We start from the raw sequence: 20491 nt of genomic DNA, 5'->3' as shown, positions 1-20491 counted from the left end.
CCCAGAGCAGGGCCATCCTGTGCATTGAATGGCACAAAGTTCCTGTGGAAAAATAGCATATGATTATGTAATTAAAGAGCATCATAATGCATACACACAAGGGAGGGGGGAATTATGGTTGCACAGGCAACCTTAATTCTGACATTTCCTAATTTTGACTGCTTGACTTTTCAACCTTAATAATGTTCTTTTAATATAGTTTTTTGGTGTGTAATTTCCTGGTGTTTTAAAAGAGCAAACTGGAAAAACAGAAATTCCATCTTGTGACCTTATATTGACTCCCACGTAGTTCATATGCAGAGCTGAAACCTTTAGATCCACTTACCAGGCCTCTGCCATTTGAACTAATGATAGCAGTAGTATGTTTTCATTCTCTATGTGGACCAGCACTAAATACTGATACACTTTGCCAGCTGCTTTCACAAATATTTGCTTACAGCAGAGGAATGGTTCCATTCCAGGCTCTGGAGTGGAGTGCTCTAGTGGGCACAGATTCTTGAATCCATTTCCCACAAACATGACCCTTTCTGATCATCCCCTCCAACCTCTCCTTGTCACAGTCCCATCTCTGCCCCATCCCTGGCTTCTCATTCCAGTCCCATTCTCTTCGCCTCTCTCAGTCTCCTCCCCTCAGGTTTCTCATCTCAGTCTCAGCAAGTCCCAGTCTCACTCTGCCAGACTCTGATCCCAGCCTCCCCCTACTGGGAGACCCAGTCTCCTCACCCAGCAAGTCCCAGACTGCCACCCTACCCCAACTCCCTGTCCTAGTTTCTGCCATATTCTCAGACTCCTTGTCTCACTCTACTCCCCTCCCTTTCCTGCAGGTCCCGCTCATATCCCTCTTCATTTAATCAGGCAGCTTCCTCCTCCACACTGTGTGCCTTAGACGGGACTCAGGAGATGAGGAAGGGTCATTAAGAACACAGCTCTTAGTTGAGGTGCAAGAGGTACAATTGCAGGGCAAGTCCTGCTTAGCCCCAGGTGGGGCATCCCCAGTGCATATAGAATCTTTGGAAATTTAGCCTCTAAATTTGAGGAAATCAGAACTGAGGTGTATGAAAGGCTTATAACTTCACCATATTGGAGCAGGCTTTCACTGGTATGACAAAAGGTACATCCCTGATGTAAGGGTCACCTGCCAACCCCACCGTATTTTAAGTCCCTGATCCAAATCATGGGAAAGATAGAGCTTCTCAAAGAAAAGATCACCAGAAATTATTTTTTACCATGGCAAGACAATGTATTTTCCCCTAGTTTTATTCTTGGAAATGGCTTTATTTTAGCTAAAATACATAAATAAAAAAATTAGTCTGAGGCAGCTACCAAGCTCACAAAATTTAGGGCAAGCAGTTAAAGTTTGGCAAAGTTATGAGCAACTGAAAACAAGGTTTTATAGTGGGAAGAGTCCAGCAACTGTATTTACAGGTGGTGCTATCATCCCTGCCTACAATTCCACATATAGCCCAAACCTGCAACTGCATCAAGTTGCCTTGAATTTAAGTTGTGATGTTTTATGGATTTGTATCTTAGCTACTCTAGAAGCAAATCTGACAATAACTATGGGCAACACCCTGATTTGTTAAGCAATGTAACTTTGATTCTATACTATATCAAAAAATTAAATTACCACATCTACAGTAGTCTTGCAACATTGATATGTTTCTTTCATTTGTTAAAAGTCAGAGTCTTTTGTTAGAGAAGATTCACAATAAGACAGAAGGATTTTTTGTATATCCTTAATGAAAATCTGAACTTAATTTAGTCATATTTCAGGAACAAAGTTTCTCTATTCATACAGGCTGTGAATGTCAAGTTTCTATTCAGAAGAGATTGCTTGGTGAAGATCTAAACCATTGGAAAGAGGGATTTTAATGGTAGTGTTGACAAAGTGTTAGCAACACCATCACAAATACAACTCTTTGATATATTATTCCCTTATGGTAACAGACAGCATTGAAGCTGCCCTGTAATTTGGCACCTCAATGCTTCAATATTAATGTAATGTGACAATGTTATTATTTTTGCTATTTTCCAGACCATAATAGTGGTATTTGTTTCCAAAAATATGACATTATGCTCACTAATGTAGTTACACTTATGGACTGTGGTGGTGAAAACAGATGTAAAGTCACAGAAAGACTCAGAGCATTTGATTTGGGTTTTTAGTTTTTGCTGTTGTTGCCAGAGTTATTTTCATCCTACTCTTACGAAAAAGCTGAGTGCCCTGGGAGGACAGTTTTCACTCCACAATCTGCAGTTACTAATACTTAGGATATTTGTGATGTTTTTTCTCAGAGGAGCCAGGATGCCAACCATTTGTAAGAATAGTCATCAACTGTCCTTTTTGCACAATGTTCTATGTAATCCTATTTTGTGAGAACATTTTCTAATGGCCTGCTTTGCATTTAACAATATAACATTTCCAACACACCACATCTACAGAGCATTGCTGCCCTGCATCTCCAAGTGTCATATCATAGCAGAAGTAGTGATAACCTCGTCCTCATTGTGGGTCAAGGCATCCCTATACTGCTTCTCTTTCAGTAACTAGGAAATAACACCATGTAACGTGTCCCTACCTGTGTCATCATGGGCATTAATGATCCACAAGTGTGATATATCTGTTACACTGGATGCACTTAAAAAGTTTCTTCTGGACTGAAAATGTTTACAGATTCTAGTGATATTCCTGAATATGGTCCCCTATGCTATAAACTGAGACATGCTGGCATGAATCAGTTTTCACAGAGGATATTAGTTTCACTCTTCCAGGAAGTACATTCCCTGATCATTAGAATCTTTTCCTCCCCATTTACAGATACGTATAGGACATACTCAATTTGTCAGAAGAGGAAACTGCTTCATGCTTTGCTTATTTTGAGCTGAATTTTGATATCCTTAACTTATGCTGAATAGCACTTTAGTTCATAAAAAATCTCTTACATGCATATATATATATATATATATATATATATATATATAAAATATGGGTTTTTTGCATAGCTATCACAACTGTATTTTTCTGTACTACTTTTTCCCTGTTTTCCATTTCCTCTGAACTTTCTGCTGTGGAAATTAAAGACCAGCGAGAGGTATGTAAGTGAAGACTAGAGATGACACGATGTCAAACTTTCATGAATTGAGGTCAGACTAGTTGACAGTAATTGAGCAATGGTCTAAAGTTGCAGTTGGGGAGGTCTAGGTTGGATATTAGGAAACACTATTTCACTAGGAGGGTGGTGAAGCACTGGAATGGGTTACCTAGGGAGGTGGTGGAATCTCCATCCTTAGAGGTTTTTAAGGTCCGGCTTGACAAAGCCCTGGCTGGGATGATTTAGTTGAGGTTGTTTCTGCTTTGAGCAGGGGGTTGGACTAGATGACCTCCTGAGGTCTCTACGGACCCTAATCTTCTATGATTCTATGACATACTGAAAATATCAACCTAAAAAGAGCAACATCATTTGTACAAATTTTAAGAAATATGTTAACTAAGACTTGCAAGAAAAGTCAGAAAAAGTAGCTAGACAATGCTTTCTTCTTAATCCTCTGAAAAATAGTAGGATTTTACATGCTACACTTATCAAGTAACAGATAATGATACTTTATTTTTTTTTAATTTTTCACATTATTTTGATAACTTTTAAAGAGCTACCTACCTTAAAATAACCCAGTGTTTTGTTATTCTAATATGCTACATGCATCATTCTGTTCTGTTTTACTTAGGTTTATAAATATGAAAAAGGCAAATCCAAATTTATGAATTAACAAGTATAGAAATTTTCTTATGTCAGAATACTGGGGCAGATTCTCAGTTCCTGTAAATCAATGTAGCTCTGTTGACTTCAATGGAGCAATGCTAAAATACACCAGCTGAAGACTGCACTTATTATGTTTTAAAGTGCACTTTATTCTTCAGCAACAAAAAACTGTTATTACTAAATCGCATGAGACAATTCTGCTGTCCTTAACTGAGCCAATTTTTTTCTTGACATCAGTGTAAGCTCAGCTCAGTTAAACACCACTGAATTTTACCCAGTGTTTTGAGATCTGTAACAATATCAATAAGACACCCATGAAAGTATACATGGCATCCAAATTAGCATCAAAACCAACTGCATTTAGTAGTACAAGAACCCCACCCATTTTACCTGCACATCAGGCCTCTGAAATTTGGAATTGTGTGTCTGAAGGCTTAACGGTAGACTCTCTCCTAAATGCTTTGAATCTCCCATTATGCATTCTATCAGAAAGTGTACATCTCCAGAACTGGTTTTCTTCCACTTTTGTGATGGGAGATCATGAAAAAATGGGTATAGTTTGGGCAACAATTAAAAATAATAACAAAAAACCCCAACAATGGGAATCTTATGAGAATCTTTTGCCATAAATTTTCCATATATTTTAATTTCTAATCTCATAACTGCTTGGGACCTACCATTTGAACCAAGCATTGTTAACTCTTTTGAGATAATCACAGTTATGATGCTGGTCTAGATCTTGTCCAATAAAGAAATGAACTTTGTTGTAGATTGGATAGCCAAAATTGCATATAGTAGCCAAAAAATGCTTGACTAGATATCTATATTAACACTTTCTACCATATTTGGCAGGATGTGGAAACCACGCTCTCATTAAAATACATGTACACAACTGTGAAAATCAAGATGCCAAGTCTGACTGAAATGACCTTCTTGTAAATATGCAAAGGTTCCCAATAAACAGACATCTCAAATGTGGTAAAGTTTAATCCTCAGTAAGAAATCTTGATAGTTTCTTTCATCAAATAGGCCTTATTCATTGCTGCATTATTGCAATTTCATACCAAGCTAACTCCAGTGAAATCAAGGGGTCTAGACTGGCATGAAACCAGAGCAGCACACTGGTGAAGCAGGTCCCATATTTATCACAACTTCCATTTGTACTTGAGAACCAGATGGCTGGTATATGATATTTGTGTTTATTCAGATGAAATTTTTTAAAAAACCCTAAAACACTTAGAGTGCTTTTTATTTGACAGAGCTTAATGTGTCATCTAAATAAATCCATAAAGAAAGATAATGAGCCTTGTCAACTGTTTCATAGTAATTACAGCTCTCATGAAATAAAGTTACAAAATTACAATATAGCTTAAGATAATGAAATATGAAAAGTTTTTTCTAATCAGAAAAAAACTATTTGTAATGTTTATGCAAGGCTCATTTCAAATATGTAACCATCAATTCATTAGATATGCAATCAAGTATAATAAACCTAAATTCTTTCACAATGTTAGATATAAGATTGTTGTCCCCCATTTATACTGTAATGCTTCATCACGTTCTTCCTACAAGCATCATAGATTTTCTCAGAGTTTTGCCAGTTCCATTAACTATATAATATTAAAATAATACAAATTTCAGACACTTTCTTTAAATACTGCCCTTGAGCTGTAAGGCTTTTAGATAAGCATTCTCTCATATACTTACGATCATTGCACAATGGTCCACTAAAGGAAGTCATACTGCAGTCACAGCTGAATCCATCCCACTGCTGCAAGCACACTCCTTGATTTGCACATGAATCCTCTTGGCATGTGGTGCTGGGGCCTGATGAGAACATACAGAAGTGACTAGCATTTTGTCTTTCAAAGTAACATGTTTGTCTTTGGATCACATGGTAGTTGCCAACGTCTTGAACCTAATGAGCAAAGGGATCTAAAGTAGAATTTATTTAAAACTTTCTGTGTTATGTGGAGCAATATAAAATTACAAGATCTTTTGTTTTGGCTCTAAGACTGACAGAACAGAACTCATAAATATAAAGAAAACAAACAGACGCAAGAGTTAATCCAAGGGCAGTAGGGATGTTAACACTGTAGCAAGCTATGGTTAATTTCACATTACACCATTAACAGGTTAAATCTTTTCTTTCATAAAATTAATTTATTTATTCTTTTTCCTGTTCCAGCCAGCAAAACCAGGTACCATGGAAAATGGGAAATAAAGCTACACGAAACAAGATCAGAAAATTAAAAAGAGGCTAGGAAATGAAGCTACATTGTAATGTACCTGAAATCCCAGAAACTACTTTAAAAAAGAGCTGAGTCTAAAATAAAGAGGAGTTGGGGGACGGGTTTGCAGGAAGGAATGTTGGCAAGTATTGATTCACATGCTTTAGTGATCCCATGCAGGTTCTTTTTTAAACAGAAAAAAAATAAATAAATCAGAGTACTAATGAGCTGGCATGCCCAAATGTGACATACACATGAAAAAGAAAGCTATTCTATTTCTAGAGATTCATAACTAGACCACGAAAAATAAAAGAACTTTTTAAAAGGTATGATCAAAGTACTAAAGCAATCACTATACAAACATATTCAAGACTGAAAGCCTTTATGCAAAATATGCCATAAAATGAAGGTTCTTATATCATATTTAGGGGTAAAAAGAGAAAATCGGAAATAAAACAACACACTTTATTGCAGGAAATGTACAGAGCATTTATTGTAGAAATCCAGCTGTGCATTCTGGGTTTCAGTCTTGTTTAATACACACAGGGCTATCTACCTTGCAAATCAGCTTTCATCAATGCAACTTTGTCAGCAAAATAAAAAAAGGCAAAATATATTATATGTTAGTAAGCAATATTGAAATGGCAGCAAACACAGGAAAAACATTCAGAGTAAAGTGCATGCTGCTGTTAAAAAGAGAAAGAAATGCCATATAACACAAACAAATTAATGCTAATAGCCATAAATCTCTAGGCAAGCCAAAATGAGAAAGCAGTAATTTGCCAGTATTTTACTACAAATATAATGGTTAATTGAGCTGATGACATGTAATGAAGGAACATTAAAAGTTTTTTTCTTCTTTTTGGATAGATATGAATGCATTAGCAAAGTGAATGCATGGCTGCATCCTGAGTAGTCATTTGTCATGTTCAGATACAGTGAATTCTAAAGTCATTAGGACATTATCCCTTCCCATCTTCCTCTCCTCTAGACCTTTCTGTGTGACTGGGAGAATTAAGATAGAAATATACATCATGAACCATATATTGCCTTGGATCAACATACACAGATCTCCCATTGGCATGCACTAATCAAGGAAATAATATGGGCCTAATCCTTATAAAACCCTTTTCAGTCATTTTGGAGACAGAGACATCCACTTAAATCTTATTTTAAATTAAATCCCACTGAAAGCTCCTAATGTGGAATTTTCTTATCTAATCATATAAGAATCACTCATTTGGGGGTATTTAACAAGGCCCAAAATCTGTGAGATACTTAAGCATGTGCCCAGTTTAAAGCACATAAATGTGACTAGTCACATGTTTCAAGTTATTCAAGTGCTTAAGTACCTTGCTGAATTGGGACCCAAAAGATCCTCACATGACTAGGTCTAGCAATAGAGTATACTATTGATCACAGTTTAGCCAAAAGTATTAATTAGCTCTGATATATTTAGCCTGTATACTAAAATGCTGGTATCTATCAGATTAATCTGAAATTTTATGTAGCAGCTGGTGATCTGCATTCAACAAAGAAGGGACATCTAGGGCAGCCATTCCACTTTCTTAGCAGTTTTGAGTTCAAAAGTTTTTCTTTAAATATTTGGGCATTGCATCATTCTTTGGATATTATGATGGTTGACAAGTCACTCACATTTTTTTTAAAACAGAATTTGCTACTTGGACACCTTACAAAAATGAAGTGAAAATATCTGTAGGTGTTTAAATGCTATATATACATGCATTTATTTACACTTTAGTTATGCAATGTTAGATTTCATCATCAAATTAAAATTAGAAAAAAGTCATGCAGAAGTAAAGTAGAAAAACACAGACACTGAGGCAAAAAAAATAGAATAAAGTGAATGCTAAAATGCATGGATGTAGAAGGAAATACTTTTTGTAACTTATGGAACAATTGCCTTAATGAGTTTTTGCTATTGCTCATATCATTCTGAGTGTTTATGGCTTTGCAGCTCTTGCATATTGTGTGTAAATATTTCTCCAACAGAATTTGCTAAGAAACACAGATTGGTTACAGCCATATGACTGGTTTTAAGTGTAAATAATATTTTTTTAAAAATCATATTTCTTGACAGAATAAAGTATGTTTAACTGATGCTAGAAAATGTCAATAAATATTACCATTGGGTTCATAATTTTATGTACATATTATAGATCTATTTTTATTTATCTAAGCTATTTAGTAAGATGTGATAATATGCAGCTTTGAGTACTTGTGGTATAAATATAATTTTGTTTCATCTTTGTTGCGGACTTTTTAAAATTGACTGGATTTATTTCTTTGCATGGGTAATTAATTTTATATTTGTAAAGGAAGGATATGGATTAGTTTGGGATTTACACATTTAAACAAAAGCTTCATATTACCTAGTGGTCTGTCTTGATGTCTTGTGGCACATCAGAAAGGTAACTCAGAAGTTACCTTATGTCACCACAGTCCATCACCATGTGTGCTGAGGAAAATATTAAACTTTTCTATGGCAAGCCCTGATCCCACTTCAACTGAAGTCTATGGAAAAATTATTGAATTCAGTAGAGCAAGATTTGGCCCTAATGACCAAACCATAAAAGTGACTGTAATGATCTAGCTTTCGTTTAATTATTCACAGGTCTATTTAGCAATTTTTTACAGTTGTATCTTTATAGTTTCTTGTCATTGAAGATTTGTCAACAAAGAGGTCTCCACAAAGTTTAACTTCTATTCAAGAACCAAAACTACATGGAACAGGCATTTGTTTTTGGTGGCAACCCTGAATTCCTGTGATCATTAAAAACTTGCCTTTTCTGTCCCACCTGCCTACCTGTGAAAAGTATCACAAACCAGGCCATGATCCTGCAAACACTTATGCACATGTGTTACATTAAACACAGAAGTAATTCCACTGAAATCAATAGGATTTCTCATGGTAGTAAAGTTAAGCACATACATATAAGTGTTTTCAGGACAATAGCCTAATAAATAGAAGCCCTGATCCTGCAAGTGATAGCACAAGGGTGAACTGTGGCAATGAGTCTCTGAACAGACATAGCAGTCTATCAAATGCTATCAATTGTCGGATGGAGACTAAAGGGTATGTCTACACTACGAAATCAGGTCGATTTTACAGAAGTAAATTTTTATAATTCGATTTTATACAGTCGATTGCGTATGTCCACACTAAGAGCATTGAGTCAGCGAAGTGGGTCCTCACTATTATGGCTAGCATCGACTTACAGAGTGGTGTACTGTGGGTAGCTATCCCACAGTTCCCGCAGTCTCCGCTGACCATTGGAATTCTAGGTTAAGCTCCCAGTGCCTGATGGGGCAAAAGCTTTGTCGCGGGTTGTTTTGGCTACATGTCATTGGGCCCCCTCCCTCCCTCTGTGAAAGCAACAACAGACAATCGTTCCATGCCTTTTTTCTGGGGTCCCGCTCATCCGCTGGCCCCGCTCAGCCTGCTGCCGTGCTTGCCATACCACCGCAAGCATGGAGCCCACTCAGCTCACCGTCCATCTCCTGGGTGCTGCTGGCAGATGCGATACTGCATTGCTACACAGCAGCAGCTCCTTGCCTTCGCAGCAGATGGTGCAGTAGGATTGATAGCCACTGGGTGCTCCTGGTAGACCTTGGTGAGGTTGATCAGGGGCGCCTGGACAGACATGGCTATCCTCCTCTTAGAGAGGGAGTGACTCCAGGTCATTCTTTTCTTTAAGTTTCCTCTCATGGAGATTCAGTCTTGCCCGGAATATCATGCGAGCTGGAGGCTTCTGCCTCAGGCTGCTCTCCCAGCCAGCAGCATCGCACTGTCACACCTACCCCAACCTGCCCCTTGCTCCCATGGCTCATGTAGCCCGGACAATGGTAAGGAGCAGTTCAGCTTGTGGAATGACAAATCCAGAATGAAGGATTGCACTCTACAGGCCACGTTAAGACTATTTCAGAGTCCTAGATAGCATTTAGTCCCTATAAAAGGCTTTATGAAAATTTTCCCCTGCCCCTAACAAAAATGTTAATTTATCAGAGCAGCTGAAAAGGTAAGAAACCTGGGACTATAACTTAGAGAGAGCTTCCATATTATTTAACTCATAATTGATATAAGTCAAAGTAAAATTTCACAGTGCAATCTGTTCTAAGACTAAAAATGCAGGAGGGGAGTCAGAAAAAGGAACAGGGACCTGTTTTCACCCACTTTTGAACCAGGGACCTTTCACGTGTTCGATGAACATGATAACCACTACACTTCAGAAACCCAGCTTGAACATATCCCTCGCATTGTCCCTATTATACTTTATGTAACATGTGGTTGTATATTATTAATAGTTTGGTGTGTCATGGGCCTTCTCTTTTTTTTACCACAGACTTTGCTAAATGCACAGGAATGTTTTCTCTAGCTACAGAAGCTACCTAATGCAAGATCTATATCTATGGCCTTCCTGCTCACAAAACAGTCATGCCTCCACCCAAGGCTGACACACCGCGGAATGCATGTGACCCAGTGACCTGGCTCGGGCAGGATCACTAGCGAGGCATGCTACTTTTGCTGTTAAGCAAATACAGGAATTCTTTCCTGGCCTCTGCCACTGAATGCCTCCATGCATTAAGCTGTGCCCTATCAGTGCAGGAGGACTGCATGAGCCTGGAAAACATGTCATCACAAGTGCATTTTTTTCACCTTCTAATCTGCAATAACCATAGGGATGGACATGATAGGGGAAGCATAAAAACATTCTACACTCTACAATTCTGGGGGGACTGCATGGTCACCTGCGCTGCTGAGTGCTGCTGAGTTCGCCACGCTGGCCAAAGAGGAAATGAAATTCAAAAGTTCCAGGAGCTTTTCCTGTGTACCTGGCTAGTGCATCTGAGTTCAAAGTGCTGTCCAGAGCAGTCACAATGGAGCACTCTGGGATAGCTCCCGGAGGCCAATACCATTGAATTGCGTCCACACTCCCCCAAATTCAACCCAGTGATGTCAATTTCAGAGCTAATCTCCTCGTCTGAGAGGAGTACAGAAATCGATTTTAAGAGCCCTTTAAGTCGACAAAAATGGCTCTGTCGTGTGGACGGGTGCAGGGTTAAATCGATCTAACACTGCTAAATTCTACCTAAACTCATAGTTTAGACCAGGGCTAAGTAAGCATGTATAATTCCAATGCTCACAATTTGGTCAAAAGTCTCATGATATTTGGCATTTTTCTTAAAGTCCCAACTCATACAGTCAATTGATTATATGATCATCTTAAAGTAAGTTCCTATCTCTTATGATTAATGGAGAAAATCTACTCAGAAACCAGAAGGCAAATACAAATATTATGATTTTTAAGCCAATCTCATGATTTTGGGGTCTTGTCTCATAATCTTTGAATGCCTAGGCTTGGCAATATTGCAGTCTTCTCACATAGGGGAGAACTTTAAGATCTGACTGATCAAACATGAGCAGCCAGTCTTCCTCAAAAGGAAAATAGATCACCTAAAACTTAGAGCTGTCAAATGATTAAAAAAATTAAACATGATTAAATGTGAGATTAAAAAGAATAATTGTAATTGTGAGATTAAAAAGTCACAATTAATTGCAGTTTTAATCTCACTGTTAATAATAGAATACCATTTATTTAAACATTTTATATGTTTTCTACATTTTCAAATATATTGATTTTATATACAACACAGAATACAAAGTATACAGAGCTCACTTTACATTATTATTTTCATTACAAATATTTGCACTGTAAAAAAGATAAACAAAAGAAATAGTATTTTTCAATTCTCCTCATATAGGTATTATACTGAAATCTCTTTAACATGAAAATGCAACTTAAAATGAAGAATTTTTTTAATAAAACTGTACTCAAAAATAAAACAAATCCACTCAGTCCTACTTCTTGTTCAGTCAATCGCTAAGACAAACATGTTTGTTTATATTTATGGGAGATAATGCTCCCCACTTCTCATTTACAATGTCACCTGAAAGTGAGAACAGGCAATCACATGGCACTTTTTTAACTGGTGTTGTAAGGTATTTGCGTGACAGATATGCTAAACATTCCTATGCCCCTTCATGCTTCGGCCATTATTCCAGAGGACATGCTTCCATGCTGATGACGGTTGTACTTGACAACGATCCAAAGCAGTGAGGAATGTCACATGTCCTTTTTCATCATCTGAGTCAGATGCCACCAACAGAAGGTTGGTTTTCTTTTTTTTTTTTTTTTTTGGTGGTTTGGATTCTGTAGTTTCCGAATCAGAGTCTTGCTCTTTTAAGACTTCTGACAGCATATTCCACACCTTGCCCTGCTCATATTTTGGAAGGCACTTCAGATTCTTAAACCTTGTGCTGAGTGCTGTAGCTATCTTTAGAAATCTCACCTTGGTACCTTCTTTACGTTTTGACAAATCTGCAGTGAAAGTGTTCTTAAATTGAACAACATGTGCTGGGTCATCATTCGAGTTTCTCATAACACAAAATATATGGCAGAATGTGGCTAAAACCACAGGCAAGAAACATACAATTCTCCCCACACCCCAGGAATTCAGTCATAAATTTAATTAACACATTATTTTTTAAATAAGTGTCATCAGCATGGAAGCATGTCCTCTAGAATGGTGGCCAAAGTATGAAGGGGCATGTGAATACTTAGCATATCTGGCAGATAAATAGCTTGCAATACCAGCTACAAAAGTGCCATGCAAATGCCTGTTCTCCCTTTCAGATGACATTGTAAATAAGATTCAGGCAGCATTTTACAGGAGATAATGCTTGTTTGTCTTAGTGATTGGCTGACAAGAAGTAGGACTAAGTGGACTTGTAGGCGCTAAAGTTTTACATTGATTTGTTTTTGAGTGCAGTTCTATAATAAAAAAAATCTAAATTTGTAAGTTGCACTTTCATGATAAAGGGATTACACTATAGTACTTATATAAGGTGAATTGAAAATTACTATTTTTTGTTTATTTTTTTACAGTGCAAATATTCATATTAAAATAATAACATAAAGTGAGCACTGTATACTTTGTATTCTTTGTGTATTCTTTACAAATACTTTGTATTTGTATTTGTGTTGTAATTGAAATCAATATATTTGAAAATGTAGAAAAACATCCACAAATATTTATAATAAATTTAATTTGGTATTCTATTATTGTTTAACAGTGTGATTAACCTTATGATTAATCACAATCAATTTTTTAAATTGAGTTAATTTGTTTTGAGTTAATCACTTGAGCTAACTGCAATTAATTGACAGCCCTATTAAAAATGCTATTGACACTACATGTGTAGACTGGACTATATTTTATTACCTGGATATGGATAAGAGCTCGCTATTAATACTTATGCACAGGTAAATAAACGTAGGCTACTCCTGTCTGTTTATCTCTCATTTTATATGACAATAACTAGGTTAAATAATCAGTGGTGTTTTCATTATTCTGATGACTTCTTTACCAACTGTTCATCTCTTTTATACAGTCTAAGTACATTAATGGGTGGTTAGGATTATTTTAGTTTAAGAATGAATGTGAAGGAATGGTAGGAATGTCAGTCCCAGGATATTAGAGAGACAAGGTAGGTAAGGTAATGTATTTTATTGGACCAACTTCTGTTGGTGAGGCAGACAAGTTTTGTGATACACACAGCTCTTCTTTCCTTTCCCAGACCTATAGAAGACCTGTGTGGCTCAAAAGCTTGTCTTTATTACCAAGAGAAGTTGGTTCAATAAAACATATTACCTCCCCCACCTTGTCTCTGTGAAGGAATGGAATAGACAGTAATCAAGGTAATCAATGAGTGTTTAGTTGTCTATATGGTGACTCTAGCAAACTCATATTCAAGGATTTTAATTTCTTACATTCTTTATCATATTTTTATTATCTTAAAATATATTTTTGGCATGCTGCATTATTTCTAGTACATATTAAATTAAAATTAATATGTATTTTATTCATGGGCTCTTCTGTGGTGCTTATCATTGTCTTTATTGCATCCCTCACACACGTACTAACACTGTTGCCAACTCTCTCAAAAGTATAAGGAATCTCCTGATTTTAAGCTACTCATGATGCTGTTAATGGCCCAATCTTACTAGGTTACTTTTGTCTGGATCTAAAGCCCTTTGTAATTATGAAGAGACTCCCATTGACTTTAATGAACTTTGGATCAAGCCCATTAACCAAAACCATTACTAAAGGTAAAATTGACTTCCTGCTGATTCTTATGGGAATTCTCCACAAGGACACAGGATAGGATGGCCCTCTAAGGGAGGTGGGCTCAGCCCCACCCATGACTAATTAAGCTGGATCTCAGGGGATGGCTTTGAGACCAGGGATCAGATAACAGCCTGAAGGTAACCTGGTTCTCAGATAAAAGACCAGTAAGCATCACAGTTAGGGAGAAAACTGAGGCGAGTAATTAGGAGGCTCACGACTTGGGGAAAGGACCTGGAAGGGGGCTTTCCACTAGCTTGGAGAGTGAACTGGGCCTCAGTTCACAAGAACTTTTAAGCACCTATAAAATCAATGGGATTCAAAAAGCCTGAGAGCAGAGCCCCGGCTCTCTATACAACAAACGGGAAAAGATAGTTGCCTTCAAATGGGATTCCCAAAAGCCAGCATGCTAGGAAGTTCCTCACCTAATAGAACTAATGTGAGATGCCAAACTGTGGGGTCTGTGCTAAGCCTCACCCATCTCTCAGAGATAGGTGCTTAAGTCCATGCTGCAGGCAGATGTTTCCCTCTATTTGGGAATCTCAGCTGCAAACCCTCTGTGGGTGCTAGGCACATATACTATTTTAGCAAGAAGCCAGAAGAAGAACCTCCCTTATAATTTTGAGGCTAGTGAATAGGAGACTCACCAGGTAGACCCCCTCTCCATCTGAGTGGGAAAAGAGATCTGCCATCTCTCAGGTGAGTGACCCAACAGCTGGGCTAGGGGATAATCTGATGTGGAAAGGGGGCTCTTTCATTCTCTCCTGTTGAAGCTGTTCCACTTTGCATCAATAATTTTAAAAGGTCATCGGAGCAGGGGACTTAGATCCTGGATCTCCCAAGGGAGTGCTCTAACCCCCGTGATACAGAGTCATTCTCATGCTTTCTCTCTCTCTCTCTCTCTGGCCCAATGTTGAAGCTATGTCAGTGTGGCTAAACAATGAGAGACTCACTCAGCCAGAAAGAGAAAGAATGAATTAAGCTTAAGCAGTTAATGAAAAAAACAAACATTTTCTTGATCTGAAAGTCATTAAGAGAATATTAACATGGAACACCACAATGCCATTTTTGTAGTCACTTTTCAAAGCAGAATGGTACTTTAGTGAAAGTAATGTACTGAAAGACAGTTGCTAAATTCAGAATGATGTGAATAAAGTGTATGTAGGGACAGAGAATTAATTTAAACTAATATATAAAAGTGAAAACTATGTGGAGTGAAGCTACTGGAGGAATTAGAGATAGACCGTAGCCAAACCCTTAAACATTAACACCCTAGTACTACTGACTCCTTGAAATCAAAATCCACATTTTATAGCCAGAGCCCATCTGCCCTCATAACCAAAACTGTAATCATCCAGGGCAAAATCTTTGATTTCATATTCAAATAAATCTTTTGGGGCCTAATTCATTCCTAACTTGCATCCCACACTGTTCCACTGGAGCCACTAAAGCTATACAGTGTGTGACAGAGCACAGTTTGGCCTTAATAACTTCAATGGATAAGAAGATTTACAACCAAAAAATCATAATCTAAGCAGGTCACATAATACAGGACAGACACTGGGACACTGCTTATACATTAGCTAATGTCTAAGTATTATATAGAAGCTAATTGTTACTGTTACCATGATTAAATAAAATATGCCACAAACAAACAAAAGACATGAAAACCAGCTTGTCACTAAAGAAGAGCAGAACCTACAGATTATATTCAAGAGGTAAATTAATGTTCTTAGGTTAGTTTGTGCTTTGTTGAGTAGGTACACATTTCTCCCTCGTGGGCATCTACCCTCATTAATAGTGTACACAAGTTATACTACAACTGAGGCACAATGCTAATTACACAGGTAAAATATAAACCCACCATGTAGACAGTACAAATAAACAGGACTCAGCAGGATGGGTCTAACACTTGCACAATGAGCTATAAGAATATCTGCTTTATATTGGAAGTACGTATGATGAAACTATTATGATGTTCAGTACCTTCACATCCTCTTTCTATTTGCCCGTTGCAAAACAGGGCATCTGAGATCAGATCAGGCAGACGTCCATTTAAGTCAACTGATGCAAGGCAACCTTGAAATCCCTCCTTTGCATGCACCAGTTTTGGTAAGGATTTATACATTTCTTTCGCCACTCCTCCAATATACAAATCACCTGTTAAACAGAAGTAAATATTAGTCATAGAAAAGAGAGCTAGAAGGTCTTTTGGTTTGCTTAAATATCTGGCATTCTCTTTCTAAATAACATAGAATATCAGGGTTGCAAGGGACCTCAGGAGGTCATCTAGGTCAACCCTCTGCTCAAAGCAGGACCAATCCCCAACTAAATCATCCCAGCCAGGGCTTTGTCAAGCCTGACCTTAAAAACGTCTAAGGAAGGAGATTCCACCACCTCCCGAGGTAACACATTCCCGTACTTCACCACCCTCCTAGTGAAAATGTTTTTTCCTAATATCCAACCTAAACCTCCCCCACTGCAACTTGAGACCATTACTCCTGTTCTGTGATCTGCTACCACCGAGAACAGTCTAGATCCATCCTCTTTGGAACCCCCTTTCAGCTAGTTGAAAGCAGCTATCAAATCCCCCCTCATTCTTCTCTTCTGCAGACTAAACAATCCCAGTTTCCTCAGCCTCTCCTCATAAATCATGTGTTCCAGTCCCCTAATTATTTTTGTTGCCCTCCACTGGATGCTTTCCCATTTTTCCACATCTTTCTTGTAGTGTGGGGCCAAAAACTGGATGCAGTACTCCAGACGAGGCCTCATCAATGTCGAATAGAGAGGAATGATCACGTCCCTTGATCTGCTGGCAATGCCTCTACTTATACAGCCCAAAATTCCATTAGCCTTCTTGGCAGCAAGGGCACACTGTTGACTCATATCCAGCTTCTCGTCCACTGTCACCCCTAGGTCCTTTTCTGCAGCATTGCTGCCTCGCCATCAGATCCCTAGTCTGTATTTTGTGTTTTGTCACATATTTTATGGGGAGACACCATCACTATGGTGTTCTGAGTGAGAGCTTTGAGATGCTGGAACTTGCTCCCACTTTGGTCCAAAATAGCCTGATTTTGGTGATCTTCCAAGCATGTTGCAAAAGACACACATGTGACTGGGGAGCTTGGAGAGGGCGTAAGGTATGCTTCCAACAATAACGAAGGGGTGGAAAGGAGCTTTTTTGTAAGAGGCTGACTTCCCAATTGAATAATTTTCATGCTGTGAGGTTTTTACTTTATTTTTTTTCCAGTACCAGTTATGTTTTAAGGCTCCCTAGAGTCTTTTATAGTCATCTTTTAAAATCAAAATAAAGAAAACAAGCATACATTGCTGGTTTGATGTTACCTTCATGTGAATAGATTTTTAGACTTTCTGATATCTCAATGAAAGATTCATAGATTCATAGATACTAAGGTCAGAAGGGACCATTCTGATCATCTAGTCCGACCTCCTGCACAGCGCAGGCCACAGAATCTCACCCACCCACTCCTATGAAAAACCTCACCCATGTCTGAGCTATTGAAGTCCTTAAATCATGGTTTAAAGACTTCAAGGAGCAGAGAAGCCTCCCTCAAGTCAACCATGCCCCATGCTACAGAGGAAGGCAAAAAACCTCCAGGGCCTCTCCAATCTGCCCTGGAGGAAAATTCCTTCCCGACCCCAAATATGGCAATCAGCTAAACCCTGAGCATATGGGCAAGATTCACCAGCCAGATACCCAGAAAAGAATTTTCTATAGTAACTCAGATCCAATCCATCTAATATCCCATCTCAGGGGATTTGGCCTATTTACCCTGAATATTTAAAGATCAATTACTTACCAAAATCCCATTATCCCATCATACCATCTCCTCCATAAACTTATCAAGATAAACAGGATACAATATTTGTCTGTTTCAAGTGGCTACAAGTACAATGCCACCATACTATATGATTGTTTTGTATTCTGTGCAATAGGATAAGTAGAATAAGACACTTTCTTGGTCCCAACAAGCTGATACCCTAATACTACTCACCGTTTTATAATTAGTTAATAAAACTCTTAGGTACTTACATGACCTCACGACCATTGTATCTGAGCTCCTCTCAGTGTTTAATGTATTTATCCTCACAACACTCCTGTGAGGTAGGGAAGTGTCCATTTTACAGATGAGGAACATAGGCCCAGATCCCCAAAAGTATTTAGGCTCCTAACTACCATTAATTTCAATGGGACTTAGGAGCCTAAATACCTTTGAATATCTGGCCTAATGTCACACAGGAAGTCTGTGATAGAACATGGAATTGAATTTGGGTCTCCAGAATCCTAGGTTAGTATCTTAACTACTGTACAATATTTCTGGGACACTTTTTCCCTTGGGGGAGCACCCTGTAACTCTCACATTCCTCATCTGTATATAATTGTGATATTGCATATAAAGCTTGCCATGTAAGGTATTATTGGAAAGGTTATGATCGGCTGAAACCCATTGTTCCATCTAAATATGTGTATCATTAATGCATATAAAATTATAAGAATTGTGTTGAATGGTTTTCACTAAAATACACTAAAAAGAAAAGGAGTACTTGTGGCACCTTAGAGACTAACAAATTTATTAGAGCATAAGCTTTCGTGCTTATGCTCTAATAAATTTGTTAGTCTCTAAGGTGCCACAAGTACTCCTTTTCTTTTTGCGAATACAGACTAACACGGCTGCTACTCTGAAACTAAAATACACTGTGGGTTTGGGATGTGCCCAGATACTAGCTATCCATAGACAACAACAAAGGAAGTAACCAACTCCCAGGAGGGTGCTGAACAGACATCTCTAGCCATTGTCCAGCAGAGGAGTTGCAGTTTAATGTCTCACTCAGAGGAGACACACAGAGGGTATTTCTTCACCTTGGATTCAGCAAAGCCCACCAGACATGCCTGGACTTGTGTTCTCCAAGCACATGGACTAAGAGTATAAAAAAGAACACAGTGGCCCCATGCTTGTTCTTTTCTCCTCCCCCCACCAACGCTGCAAGCAACAAGAACATTCAGAAGACTGAAGACTCCAACAGTGAAGACTGGCCCAGGTTTCAAGGGTGAAACCTGTTTATTATGAACTGTAACATCCAGTGGGGTGAGAAAACTGTTTGATCTAAATACTGCTTAGTGTCTTACAGGTTTAGAATTTAGATTGTGCGCTTATTTTGTTTTCTTTGGTAACTATCTCTGGCTTTTTGCCTATCACTTATAATCACTTAAAATCTATCTTTTGTAATCAATAATCTTGTTTATCTTTACCTGTGAATTTGCCTGAAAAGCTTGGTAAATTTGCTCAGGTTTACAAAGGCTGCTGTACATCCACTTTCCAATAATGAAGTGGTAAACCAATTAATACATTTGCATTGCTCAAGAAAGGGTCTTGAGCACTGCAAGATGGTATATTCCTGATGTACAAGGCTGGGAGCTGGGGGGATTTGGCTAGTGACTTTCTCTGTGTGATTTCATGAGTGGCTCTGTGAGCATTTACACTTTAGAGCTTACAAGTAGAAGTATGAAGGGGCATACAAATGGTTAGCATATCTTGCATGAAAATATCATGCAAAGCCAGCAACAACAGTGCCATGTGAATGCCTGATCTCAGTTTCAGGTGGCATTGTACATAAATAGCAGGTAGCATTATCTCCCGTAAATGTAAACAAACTTGTTTGTCTTAGCAATAGGCTGAACAAGAAGTAGGACTGAATGGACTCTAAAGTTTTACATTGTTTTGTTTTTAGTGTAGTTGTGTAACAAAAAAGTTCTACATTTGTAAGTTGCACTTTCACGATAAAGAGATTACACTACAGTACTTGTATGAGGCGAATTGAAAAATACTATTTTTTGTTTATTTTTTTACAGTGAAAATATGTGTAATAAAAAAATAATACAAAGTGAGCACTCTACACTTATAACTGTGTTATAGTTGAAATCAATATATTTGAAAATATAGAAAAAATCCAAAATGTTTATAAAATTAAATTTGTATTCTATTATGGTTTAACACTGTGATTAAAACTGCTATTAATCACAACTATTTTTTAAAATCTAGTTAATATGTTTTGTGTTAATCGCTTGAGTTAACTGTGATTAACACAAACCCCCACAAAGATAGAGTCAGAGGTTTCAATTACCTCCTGTACCTAGGCTCCACTTGGCTCAGGGAAAGGGTGACTTGCTGTGCTGGCCTGGTTCCAGCACCAGTTAATCACAGGAAAGACCAAATACCAGTGGAGGTTTTTTGTAGTAGAGACACATTCTACCAGGATCCTCTTCCTGTCCTG

General features: G+C 37.9%; 1 protein-coding gene across 41 annotated transcripts in view; it reads right to left on the bottom strand.

Moving 5' to 3' along the window:
* The window catches only part of NRXN1 (neurexin 1), a 1286326-nt gene that overhangs the window by 590554 nt on the left and 675281 nt on the right, over positions 1–20491 (bottom strand). For 29 of the 41 annotated variants that reach the window (XM_038395430.2, XM_038395431.2, XM_038395444.2 and 26 more), the window contains 2 exons: positions 16184–16357; positions 5466–5585 (listed from right to left, as the gene is read on the bottom strand). In XM_038395430.2, coding sequence (XP_038251358.1) covers positions 5466–5585; positions 16184–16357 — 294 coding nt within the window. Of the gene's footprint in view, positions 1–5465; positions 5586–6545; positions 6573–16183; positions 16358–20491 lie in introns of all 41 variants that reach the window. The other 12 variants (XM_038395424.2, XM_043511917.1, XM_043511928.1 and 9 more) reach the window with 1 other exon arrangement.

This window comes from Dermochelys coriacea, chromosome 3 (genome assembly GCF_009764565.3).
Source record: "Dermochelys coriacea isolate rDerCor1 chromosome 3, rDerCor1.pri.v4, whole genome shotgun sequence".
NCBI classification, from domain to species: Eukaryota; Metazoa; Chordata; order Testudines; family Dermochelyidae; genus Dermochelys; species Dermochelys coriacea.
The sequence above is the reverse complement of the archived record's forward strand: the minus strand, read 5'-3'. Positions and strand labels throughout refer to the sequence as shown.